Below are 13539 nucleotides of genomic sequence, written 5' to 3' on the forward strand. Positions count from 1 at the left end.
TAAAAGCAGGGCATCACGTTAATGGATGCTGTATTTTGAGATATGCAAATCACTTTATTTACTTTAAATTACAGTTTTGTGCTGAAAAAATCCCTGAAAAAAGTGCTGGTCACTAGGGATCTCCCTTTTTTCTAATTTGCAGTTCACTCGTTGTTGAGTGATGTCCCTATAGTAACAGAGATAACAAGATAGATCAAGCAGAGGAGAGTGAGAACTCATGCTGCCAGTGGAAGCCTACAGAAAGTAGAGAGAAGATATAATCATTAACAATCCCTAAAAGAAGGAATAATGGGAAGCATTTAAAGAGACCAGGATGACGAACACAGAAGTTGCACACGTTAAAAACAAAGAAAAACAGGTTTATCAAATGGAAAGAGGGGGAAAAAGTCAAAGATGCTATTGGATGCTTACAAGATGAAAATGGTGAGTTAGTTAAGATAGAATGATGCTGAGAAGGCCAAACTTTTAAATTCCTATTTTGTATCTGTTTTCTCTCAAAAAGTAGATGGAACATCAACTGATCTTCTCTGTGCTATTGGGGGAATAAAAGAATGCAGGCTATCTATAAGCAGAGAGATGGTGAGGGAACACTTAGCTAACTTAAATGAATTCAAGTCCCAAGGTCCAGATTAATTACATCCTAGGATACTAAAGAAAGCAGAAGAGGTAATTGCTGAACCACTCGCCATAATCTTTGAAAATTCCTGGAGAACAGAAGTCCCAGAAGATTGGAAAAGACTAATGTTGCCCCTATCTTCAAAAAAGGGAATAGGGTGGATCCTGGAAACTACAGGCCTGTGAGTCTGACTTCTATACCAGGAAAGATCTTTGAACAAATTATTAAACAGCATGTGTGCAAGTACTTGGATAAAATGGAGCAATTAACCAGAGCCAGCATGGGTTTGTAACAAACAAGTCATGCCAGATGAATCTGATTTCCTTCTATGAGAGAATTACCGACTGGGTTGATCAGGGAAATGCGGTGGATATAGTATATCTTGACTTTAGTAAAGCATTTGACAAAGTATCTTACACCATACTTATTGAAAAAATGACCAAATATAGGTTTGACAAAGCAACTGTTAGGTGGATTCACAACTGGCTGAGTGATTGTACTCAAAGAGTGGTCATAAATAGCTGCACATCCAAGTGGAAGAATGTATCAAGTGGTGTACCACAAGGCTCTGTCCTAGGCCCAGTGTTGTTTAACATTTTTAAAAAATGATCTGGAGGAGGGAATGGATGGGAAACTGATCAAATTTGCCGACGACACAAAGCTAGGATGGGATAGTGAACACTAGGGAAGAGAGAGTATTCAAAAAGATCTAGAAAAGCTTGAACAGTGGGCAGCGACTAACAGAATGGTATTTAACAAGGAGAAATGCAAAGTCCTACATCTGGGCGAGAAAAATGAAAAAAGCACATACAGAAAGGGAGGAACTGGGCTAAGCAGCACATGTGAAAAAGACTTGGGTATACTAATAGATCATAGACTGAACATGAGTCAACAATATGATGCAGCAGCCAAAAAGCCAAACACAATTCTGGGATGTATTAAGAGAAGCACAGAGTCTAGATCACGTGAGATAATTATCCCTCTCTACTCTTCCTTAGTCATACCTCATCTGGAATACTGTGTCCAGTTCTGGGCACCCCACTTTAAAAAAGACATAGACAAACTGGAGCAAGAGTTACCAAGATGGTGAGCTGTCTGCAAATCATGTCCTATGAGGAACAGTTAAAGGACCTGGAACGTTTAGCTTGCAAAAAAGAAGGCTGAGAGGACACTTAATATCTGTCTACAGATATCTGAAGGGCTGTCACAGTGCAGAGAGATCAGACCTATTCTCATTTGCACAAGGAAATACCAGAAGCAATGGGATGAAACTGAAAGTAAGGAGACAAAAATTAGATATTAGAAAAAACGTTCTGAAAGTGAGGGTGATAAATGAGTGGAACAGGTTACCACAGGAGGTGGTGAGTTCTCCTTCAATGGAAGTGTTCAAACAAAGGTTGGACAAATATCTGTCTGGGATGATTTAGTGAATCCTGCACTGACCAGGGGCTTCAACCAAATGACTTTGGAGGCCCCTTCCAACTCTACCATTCTATGATTCTATGACTCACATATAAACATGCTAATGGCGAGTAACTTATTGTCCCACAGCTATCAAAATCACATCTACACTGTTCAGTACTGTTGTAAAATGTCCTACATAATGCTGTTATTTGTGTTACTGAGAGCAAAATCTGCTGTTTTCTCTGTTTGAAGTGTACAGAGAAATCATAGCAGCAGTCTCCACCCACCAGCTCAGAGAGAACTGAAAATTAAAGATAGGACCTTTATACCATACTGGTTACATAATGGCCAGAAATAGTGTTATTCCTCATGTATACATTTGGCTAAATATTCTAAAAAGTCACCTGAAAAGTTAGGCATTCCTTAAGTCTCAAAACATTATCAATTTCAGATACAAAGCACCTGTCATTCAATGATTCATTTGGTATTAACTACATTCTATTACTTTATTTATATATATATATATTATATACCACACTAAAGATTCTGATAAACACTAGCTACTTTATGTACAGAACAGCAAGTTAGAAGTGATCATGACACATGTTGATTAAGGGCTTAGTCAGACGAGTGTTTTGTGTAGTGCATGTTTTTTGCATTTACGATTCACATCTATTAGAACCAATGCCTTTCAATGGCAGCGGTCAAATGTCCGTTTTTTATTGGTGCAAAAATTTTGCATTGGTAAAAAAAAGGACAGTGAATTGCAAAACACAACTAACTGCATCAGGATTTTTTGGATGTGGAACCCCTGGATGCTGTCACATCCAGGGGTTTCACCTTGTGGTCAATGGGGCCAGCGCTTCTGTAGCCCCATTGAAAGCAATGGGCTGCCGGCAACCCTCTGCAGTGATTTTCGGGGGAAGGGCTTTAAATATAAACCCTTCCCTGAAAATCATCCCTAGAATGTGTAAAAAAAAATATACTCACCTCTCCGTCGCTTGGTCCTGCTAAACTGCTCTGGAGTGCTTTCAGCATGTGGGGATTTAAAATCCCCACTTTCTAAAAGAGCTGTGTCTGATTGGCTGAGCGCTCAGCCAATCACAGGCAGCACTCAGACATTCATTGAATGACAGCTGAGTGCTGCCTGTGATTGGTCCCTGTGCTCAGTCAATCACAGGCAGCGCTCAACCATTCATTGAATTCAGCCATTAATTAAATTCAATGAATGGCTGGGCACTGCCTCTGATTAGCTGAGCACAGGGACCAATCATAGGCAGCACTATGTATGTTACAGGAGGAGAGAAGGGAGAGGAGGGACATGATGGAAGCCTTTATACATGTTACAGAAGGAGAGAATAGGGGGGGAGACATGATAGAAACCATTATATGTATTAACGGTTCAGGAAGGAGGCATATTTATTATGAAGCTAAAATCTAGAACAGGGGCACACAATCTGACATTACTTTCGGGGAAAAATCAGAAGGAACGTCAGGAAATATTTTAGTGAAAGAGTCGTAGATGTCTGCAACAAACGTCCAGCATATGTGGTTGGAAAATCAATAATAAATGAATGTAAGCATGTCTGGGATAAGCACAGATCTATCTTATGAGGGAAATAAAAAGGAAATAGTGTAAGGAAATACTGGATGGAGAATATGAACTTTTTCTGCTATCAGTTTTCTATGTTTCATTGATTTTGGGAGATTTTCTAATATATTTTTGTGCACGTGGCAATCTAAGTCAATTTATTTATGCTTCTGTAAGTGTGCCCCCCCCCCCCCAAAAAAAAAGATGGTGAATGGTAGCACCCAATTGTCAATTTATTCATACGTTATAGAGGAATGATTCAATGCAGAGTTCTAAGAAAAGGCTCCTACGCATGACTGTCTTATGGAGAATACTAGCTTTTACTAAAAAAGACATGTCAGGAGAACTGACAAGTCCTCTTTATACCGCGAGCAAAATGCAAGTGACAGCATATCAGGTGCAGCGATTACAAGTTGCTTTTATTCCTCCTTAGATGCAATGTTTCGCCTTCTCAAGTCTTTGTTAAGAAGTCGAAGCAGTGCATCTAGGGAGAAATAAAAGCAACTTTTAATCGCTGCACTTGATATGCTGTCACTTGCCTTTTTCTCATGGTTTATTGGATCCATGGATTCTGAATTTGAGTAAATTTGCATAGGATGGCCAACTACTGAGGTGATTGGATATCCGCAGTTTGCCTTTACTTTGTGGAAGCCCTCTTTAGACTTGATTTCACTTGTATATTTTGCATATTTGAGTTTTCACACGGGTTCTGCTTTACCAATATTCTACAATTAAATTCTGCACAGTCAAATAACTTTGCAAAAAGTTTGCTTTACTGTTTTTATGCAGGTTTTGACTTTTTATATTGCTTTCTTCATATCCCAAATGTTTTTGTTTGCCACTTACAGCCTTTTAACTTCAATCTGCTGTCAGATAAGTTGCCTAATGCTATAATTCATACTGTCATATTTCATCTACAATGCACTGTTTTCTAAGAGCAGGAAACCATCGGAATCCTGAAGTTGGCTTTAGACTTGACTGGAGAAAAAACATTTTCTACCTCAACATCAACACAGGAGACGTAAGGCAAGTCTTTATGTAACTCAACATGATATGTAGATATTGTACTTTGATCTTAGGGCGCATTTATCCCGCCGAGCGCAATATTGTGCTTATAAAATTGTTTTATCTCCCCTCCGCTGATATCGAAACCTGCCTTCCTCATTTCTTGGGAGAGGGAGCTCCGCATATCTCTATCCAGAGATGAAACCAAGCTCATCCTTAATTATGCGTTCGGCCTGTCTCCGTGTGTCACCTCACAGGAATCCCACTATAAACTCCTGGCGAGGTGGTACCGGACTCCGCAATGGTTGTTTGACCATAAGCTGGCCTTACAGGACAGGTGCTGGAGATGTGAATCTGCTACTGGCTCATTTCTGCATATATGGTGGGATTGCCCGGTTATAACTTCTTTCTGGAGGGGCATAGAGATGGTGCTGAAAAAGCTTTCCCCTAATCTGGCGCTCTCCCCTGAAGTAGTTCTTCTGTGGAGGCCATCCCCTGCCTTTCACCCTCGTAAACACAAACTGATTGCCCTTTTGATCGATACAGCGAAATCCCTGATCCTTCTGATGAGGAAGCAGCAAGATGCTCCTACTCTGACTCTCTGGAGAGACAGAGCGGATCTTTTGTCGAACTTGGAAGAGCTCTCCAGTTGGTCTAAGGGGACCCATGATAATTTTCTAAAAATCTGGAGCCCATGGCGGGCTATTAGGAGCGATGTGATTGGAGGGTCTCCCAGTGCCGGCGACATGCAGCAGTCGGGCTGAGAAGGGAATATTTCTCTGGCCCACACACAGGAGGGAGACAGCCTCACTATCCCTCACAGCTCAGGTTCTACCTTAGCCCTACTGGCTCCAGAGGGTCCTTGCGCTGAACCCTTCCTCTCCCTCCTCCTCCATTACTGGCTTAGAACAAAGCTGACATCGGGAATGTCATTGGGGGAGCAGATGGTGAGAGCCCCAACGTTGGAAATAACCTTCCCCCCTCTCGGGAGCTCACTCTCCCCTCACCCTCCCTCGTTTCCCCCCCTCACCCATCCTCTCCTAACCCTTCCCATTCCCCCCTTTTGTCTTCCACAGTATGTTCTGTTTGAACAGGTCCATGCAATAATTACTCACAATACTGGCCACGGTTGAGACCTGATGATCCCCTCTTTCTTTTTCTTAACCCAAAGATACTGTACATGCCCCGCGGTAATGTCTAGATATAGCATATTGTTAATGCATATGTTTATCTTTTGTCTTTTATTGTGAAAATTTCAATAAAAATTGATTTTAAAAAATTGTATTATTAAATGCGGCGTGTTGCAATTTGTGAAAAACTGCAACGTGGTCGTAAGCGCATGTATGCAGGGTTCATGATCGCCTGGATCGGCACATTTTACTGTACGTTATTGTGCTACTGGGACCACTCACATCAGCGCGGTCCCAGCAGCGCCATGTTTGAGTAGGTAGGACAGCCTATTCAGTAGGCGGGTCAGCTGACCTAGTAGACCTAGGTGGTATAGCTTAACCCCACAAAATTGCACAGTTTTTTGTGTGATTTTGGGCAGACGTAGGTCTCCGGTGCACCCAAAAATAGAGCATGTTGCATTTTTTTAACCCCATGCTCGAAATGTGCACGGAAAAAAACACATGTGAAGGAGCCCATTAAAGTCAACGGGTTCTTTTGGCTATGCATTGCGAGCGCAGATTTTGCGGCCATGTGAGGCTGCTCTTAAGGAGTGGAATTTTTGTTTTAGTTGACTATTGCGTTGAACGTCCTTTTTCTTCTAATGATAATTAAGTTGTTCTTCTCTTATTGTAAACTAGAATAATCATCATTAGGCATGACAACAATAAAAAATTGCAGCTGAGTTGAGTTCATGGTTTTCCAGAATATGAATCTTATATTGATAGTTATTTTGTTTGCCACAGCAATTTGCATTGGAAAAATGAAAGTTTGTGGAATGACAGCTATGTAATTTTGCAGATAGACATGTTAGATCGTTTTAAAAGCCTCGAGCAATGTATTTAAAAATAGCTTCATGCTGTTGGATGCTAATAATGTAACATCTAGTAAACCGTATTTACATAAAAAATCAATGCTGTAGACTTTAGAGCCAATTTTATCGAGTAAGTTCACAGTAATTGGTGAATTGGTTTATCGGGTAGAAACAGACTCAGACTAAGGCGGTGAATGACGGAGACAGATGTAATTTGAAGCTTCAATGCAAAATCTGTGAAAGGGTCCTCCACTTTACAGGTTCGATTTAAAATACTAGTGTTTTTGTATGGTTGCAACTGCTTTCCCCCCATATCAACACCATTGGACTATGGGTAACCTGGACTCATCGGCAGATGGCTCCTACATAATGTGATGTTTCTTGTATTTGCCAACGCACATAGCAGAGAATATCTCCATAATATGGCATAAAAGTGGACATCCCCCATTATTTTTTCACAGTCACATAGAAAATATGCAAAAAAAACTCCTAAATGGATTGTGGACAAAGGATTTTGGGATTTCCCAAACCAGGGTTACCCCGCCGTGCACCAAGTGAGTTAATTTTCACCTTCTATATAAATTGCTACAATAGTATTTAAACACCAGGCGCAATTCTTATACTTTTCTATATATCCCCATTGGAGTTAATGGAGCAGTGATGCACATGCATGGCCACTGCTGTCAAAACAATTAGGGATAACATCTTTGGATGGCTTGTTGTCCCAGCAGTCGGACCCTCACCAATCAGCAAGTTATCCTCAATGCTATGAATAGGGAATAAGCTGCTGAGATGGGAATACACCTTCAAATCGTTACACCCTGCAGCAAAAACAAACTTTTTCTTAGCATCTACCAAAAATATAAGAACTAATCAGTAGTCTTCCAAAAATAAAGACCACTTATGATGAACAGACCTTTGGAGGGGCCTGCAAAATACAGAATTGCAGTCTCAGTGTCTGATAAGCACAATACAGTAGTATCTGTAAATGAGCATCTCTTTATAATCTTCACTATATAATGCCCATACTATGGATTTATCTACTGTATGAACAGTGTTTTTCAATTCCAGTCCTGAAGTACCCCCAAGTGGTCATATTTTCAGGACTTGCTTAATATTACACAGATAGTGTAATTATCAGCACCTCGGTAATTGGCATAGGACGGTATTCTTTCTATGGGGTGTACTTAAATCATCACCTGCTGGGGGTGCCTGATGACTGCAGTTGAAAAATGCTAATTTAGATATGACAATATCAAAAAATGGCGGTAGTAGTAGCAATCTGGAGAATTAAGGTCTATATTAATTTCAATATTTTATAAGACTGTTACAGTTTATTGAAATAATATATTGATGAATTGACAATCAATAATACAACAGAACATCTTACTGGAGGAGTCTTGAAGATATAGAAGCTTGAACCCTTAAGTACCAGGAACTTGAATTTATAAATGTGCGATCCATCTGATCCTTGTACTTTTTCACTCACCCATCCCATGTGTAGGATCTGGAAAGAGAGGAAAAATGTGGCATGCAGTTTACAAATAAGGAAATACAGAATTTACATATCAATGGTATACAAGTACTTGTAAAGAGAATATGACTGTCACAGTGCCACTGGCCATGTAAGCACCAAGGAGGACTGGACACATACATGGGTCCAGTATAATGTTGCAATGTCAGTGTCAGACCATGTGATGTGCTTGCGTAAGGGCATTTCGGCGCTGGATGCCGAGGGAGAAATATCTCCATTTTGCTGTAGAACTGATAGGCTGGCTGAGTTGTCTATCGTCTTAGTCAGCCTATCCAGGGATTAGTCTGATTGCCATTAGGGAGTCAGGAAGGAATTTTTCCCCCAAAAGGGCTAATTGGCTCCTGCCTCTTAGGGTTTTTTGTCTTCCTCTGGATCAACAACATAGGAGGATAAACAGGCTGGACTAGATGGACATTGTCTTCATTCGGCCTTACATACTATGTTACTATGCATCATTGACTTGTTTAGGATATTTACTTCAACTCCTCTTTTGCAGAGGAGCTGGACTAATACTTGTCCTGCTTAGTTACTTAGTGAATTTGCCATGGTGCTTTTTGGAATTTCTTTGAGTGTGTGACATTATGGAGCTTTATCTTCGGAGTTCGACTTTGAACCATCACTTCTGTTGCCATGCGCAGTCACTCTCAACCTTTGCCCTCAGCTTGTTTGTTTGTCTGTCCTTGAGTATTCCCTTTTCTCGATATTCCACCAATAGTAGGGACATATAGGGAATATATCTAGGTTCCAGATGTGGGCTCCCCTTTTCAGGACAGGTGCTTTACTGTATAGGTAGTACCAATCAGGGCAGTTCAGGAAAGATCTTAGGCCCCACCTACATCAATTGTCTTCTTTCAGGCATCTAGCAACCCAGTAACCTCCTGTGTTCTACAAGTCACTTAGCTGTTCCTGTCGCCCTTGTATCTATTGGTAACCTTAACAGGATTGGATGGGAATGAAAATGAAATTGAAAAACAAGGCATATCTAGAAGAGAAGTTGCTCTATTGCAAAAAAAATGGGCCCTTATTATGGTGCTGGCTTTCCACGACCGTTGAGTCAAGTTCCTCTCCTTAAGGGCCCCATAGCAGAGGCATGGTCCACTTCTATGATACATATGGTCTTGATTAATAGTTGAATCAAAGAAAAAAGTATCCAAAATAGCGCTTCACGGGATGAAGTATATTATACTTCATCCCGTGAAGCGCTATTTTGGATACTTTTTTCTTTGATTCCTGTATACACTGGGCTCCCTGTTCCTGGGGACCCCAGATATCCAAGCGGCTCTCCGGACAGGATAGGGAAGGAAGTTCGTCTAATTCACTACAGGCTATCCCGGATGTGGAGGTACTAGTGAGTTAACCCTTCATAGGGTTGCTCACGTAGTGCCGGGTAAGTCCTTTGTTCTTTATTCTTTATACATTGATAAAGTCATTTGGTACTGTAGGAGCGCTTCCACTGATCCCGACACCATTGTTATTCTTGATTAATAGTTGCAATTGTAAAGATTCCCAACATGCTAATCATAGGAAGTGGGACTTGTTATTGCAAACAAGGTGCAGACCACAGCTGAGATTGCTATCCCTGTTAAACATTCTTAATAGAGATGAGCGAGCATACTCGTCTGAGCTTGATGCTCGTTTGAGTATTAAGGTGTTCGAGATGCTCGTTACTCAAGACGAGCACCACGCGGTACTCGTATCGATTAAACGAGCACTGACCATTGAATTCAATGGAGCCGGCAATACAGCCGGCTCCATTGAAAGCAATGGGCTGCCGGCTAGCGCGGGATGAATTTTCGGGAAGGGCTTAAAAATATAAGCCCTTACCTGAAAATCATCCTAAAATGTGTAAAAAGTAAAAAAAAAATATACTCACCTTGTCCCGGCAGAACAATGTTAGTCCATTGAAAGCAATGGGATGCCAGCGATCGCACAATGAATTTTCGGGAAGGGCTTAAATATATAAGCCCTTCCCTGCAATTCATCCAGAAATATGTAAAAATAAAAAAAATATATATACTCACCTGGTCCTGGCAGACGGAGTTCAGCTGCGGCCAGCTGGCAGTTCTCCTGAACTGCTCTCTGTAGTATACAGCAGCCGGGGATTTAAAATTCCCACCTGCTGAATGAGCTGCCTCTGATTGGTCACAGCCTGACCAATCAGAGGAAGATCTCACTCACACCCATTCATGAATTCATGAATGGGTGAGTGAGTGCTGCCTCTGATTGGCTCAGCGCAGCTCTCAGCTGAATGACAGCAGTTCAGCACCACAGTGCAGGGGACAGCAGGAGAAGACACCGCTGTGCCCCAGCAGCTGAAGGGAGGTAAGTATCTATTTTTTTTTGTATTTTAAATCACTTTTCATTCATTTCCAGGGAATGGCTTATATGTAAAGCCCTTCCCTGAAAAATAATTCAGGTGTGCCAGCGGACCATTGTCTTCAATGGAGTCGCCGGCAGCAGCAGCAGCTCCATTGAAGAGAATGCCTGCATTTTTATTCTTTTTTACACTAAAATCTTTCCTTTTCAGGTAAGGGCTTATATTTTTAAGCCCTTCCCGAAAATTCATCCCGCGCTCGCCGGCAGCCCATTGCTTTCAATGGAGTCGGCTGTATTGACGGCTCCATTGAATTCAATGGGCTAACATCGTTCTTCTCTGCCACAGCTGTTACAGCTGTGGCAGAGGAGAACGATCGTTATGCTGACAGTGCGGGGGGTCTCACTCTTGCCGCTATTGTGGCTTAATAGTGGGACCTGGGAACTTGAGATACAGCCCAAAATGTAGCTCCTCGCCTGCCCTATTCGTTTCTGTGTCGTTTCCATCACTTTCTTGTGTTTTGCAGATTTTCACAAATGAAAACCTTAGCGAGCATCGGCGATATACAAAAATGCTCGAGTCACCCATTGACTTCAATGGGGTTCGTTACTCGAAACAAACTCTCGAGCATCACTGAAAGTTCGACTCGAATAACGAGCACCCGCGCATTTTGGTGCTCGCTCATCTCTATTCCTTATCTTTTATCATCTTCACATATCATCCCCCAAAAATCATATTTTTTGGTTATTTTCAAGAATTCTAATATTTGTGATCTAACTACATACATGGCTTCTTCTTTTTTTTTAGAAAAGAGGTAGTTTTCATGAGATATTTCCTTTAATTTCTTCATATGTTATGCAGCCATGGAACTCCATAAACAGTGCATATCGGATGTTTTCAATGGCTTAAAGCAACTGGCAACAACCGCAATCAGACTAGGTGCAATCACAGACTTTTAATTGCTTAGATGCCATGGTGAACACTGAGTGTGGCATTTAAGTAGCTAGCCAGAGTTACAAGTTCCCCAATAATCATACTGGCCCCACATTATGCAATTATAGGATGCCATGGAAGCCCTGGGTCTAGTGAAGGCTCCCAGGGCTGCCATGTATGGATGTCTATTAAGTGGTGCCTGTGGCAGGGATTATTGGGCATCAATTAAAAGTACTACCAGTATGTAAATAAGTTCAAATGGGACTAAAAAAAAATTGAAAGAATTTTAATGAAAATATTTAAAAATATAAAAAAGTTAAAAAATGACATCAAATATTTCCCATAAAAAATAAACAATAGGAAAACATAATTTCCATTAAAATCTGAACTATTAAAATATGACAATTATTCTACACTGTGAACAACATTTAGGAGAAAAGCCAGAATTGCACTTTTTTGGGGCTCCCTGTCTACTAAAAGCATGGACCAAAAAGTGATCAGAAAGTCAAATGTATCTAAAAATGGTCATACAGCCTAGTCGAATGTTTTTTTTTAAGTAGTAAAATCTTTAAAAAGTTATATGACCAAAATCATAAAGGCTCACAGAATAAAGTGAACATTTTTAACACACTATGGGCTTATTTACACGAGTACATATCGGCCGCTGTTTTCACGACCGGCTGATATACCCTGCCATCTGATGCAGTGGATTCCATGCATCAAATCACACAGGTGTATTCCCACAGCGTAAAAACGCCCGTCTGGCATAAGCTACATTATGCTTATTACATATTATACATGGTGCCACTAAAAAACACATGTCCTGCACAAAACAAGCCCTTGTATGGCTATGTCAATGAAAAAATATAAACATTATGGTTCTTGGAAGGCAAGGGGCAAAAAAAAAAAGACAAAAAAATTGAAAAAAAAAACCAAAATCTCTCTGGTCTTGAAAGGGTTAGAGCTGAAATGTGAAAATCTATATTGATTTCATCAGAGCTAAATTTGCTTTCTGATTTTTTTTCTCATACAATTATTTAATAAAGTGCGCCAAAGATGGCTTTTAAAATGCGATCGATGAAAATTCTTTTTTTTTGTCTGAGAGTTTTTATCATGAGAGTTTTGCGTACGTCCAGCTAAATCCAATAAAGAATGGATTAGATGAGATGTGAGTGCCTGGAGTGCCCGATTTATGTCTGGACTAATGTAGTGTGGATGTATCACAATTTGATTTGTGAAGATTCAGTGAAATTATTTATCAAAGATAAACCACAAGAATGTTTCACGCGCGAGGCTTTTATCACTTCTTAAAAGCTTTCTTCTTCTCACATCGATACGCTCCACAGTTATTTAAAGCTCCTTCTCTTCTCCTAAATATTAGTTCAGACTCCAAAATGTTAAAGCAAGCAATGTTCTGTTTGCATTAAAGGATCCTTAAATAGACTTCACACTTATTACTTACCTATTTAGCTTGTTATGATGCATGTCAAAACTGTCTCCAAATTGTCACTTGCTGCATAACATTACATTCCTTCTCATACCATTCACTTTATATAGTCTGTGTTCGCTTATGAATAAATACATTTTTATGGCTGTACCTTCTAGAATGTGTGATTGTCACCTTCTTTCAGCATTCTGCAAAGGAGATCTCATAAGCGTCCAGGTGTTTTCTTATTGCACAGCATCTACTTAGCACTAGCTGTCAGATGTCGGAATATTTTTGAATCACTGATCGGGGACATATTATATATATAGACAATCACTATCTTACTTGTTGCAGAGCTAGCTTACAGTTTGAAACTTAGAATGTCAATATGACGGATTTTGGTTATCAGTATTTAAAGGGCCATGCTGGTGATTTTTTTTTACTCTAGCTCTCCCCCACTCCTGAAGTATATTTCTGAATCCAAGAATATGTAATGAGATCCTGTGTTAAAGCCTACTGCAGTCAGCAAGATAACTGTTACATTAATTCCTTAGGGATGTAGCCTTTTTTTTTCGGTTTCTCTTCTAAAAAATCATAGCTTTTTTATTTATCCATCAATGTAGATGTCTGAGGGCTTGTTTTTTGTGGGACGAGTTTTATTTTTCAATAGTACTATGTAGTGTACTGTATAATGTACTGAAAAACTTAAAAAAATTCTAAGTGGAGTAAAATGGG

The 13539-nt window shown here is 40.2% G+C and overlaps 1 protein-coding gene across 1 annotated transcript in view; it reads right to left on the reverse strand.

The window, feature by feature from the left end:
- The window catches only part of SNTG2 (syntrophin gamma 2), a 202949-nt gene that overhangs the window by 81869 nt on the left and 107541 nt on the right, over nucleotides 1-13539 (reverse strand). The window contains exon 12 of the mRNA XM_066596680.1: nucleotides 7988-8104. Coding sequence (XP_066452777.1) covers nucleotides 7988-8104 — 117 coding nt within the window. The remainder of the gene's footprint in view (nucleotides 1-7987; nucleotides 8105-13539) is intronic.

This window comes from Eleutherodactylus coqui, chromosome 1, assembly GCF_035609145.1.
Source record: "Eleutherodactylus coqui strain aEleCoq1 chromosome 1, aEleCoq1.hap1, whole genome shotgun sequence".
Lineage (NCBI taxonomy): Eukaryota > Metazoa > Chordata > Amphibia > Anura > Eleutherodactylidae > Eleutherodactylus > Eleutherodactylus coqui.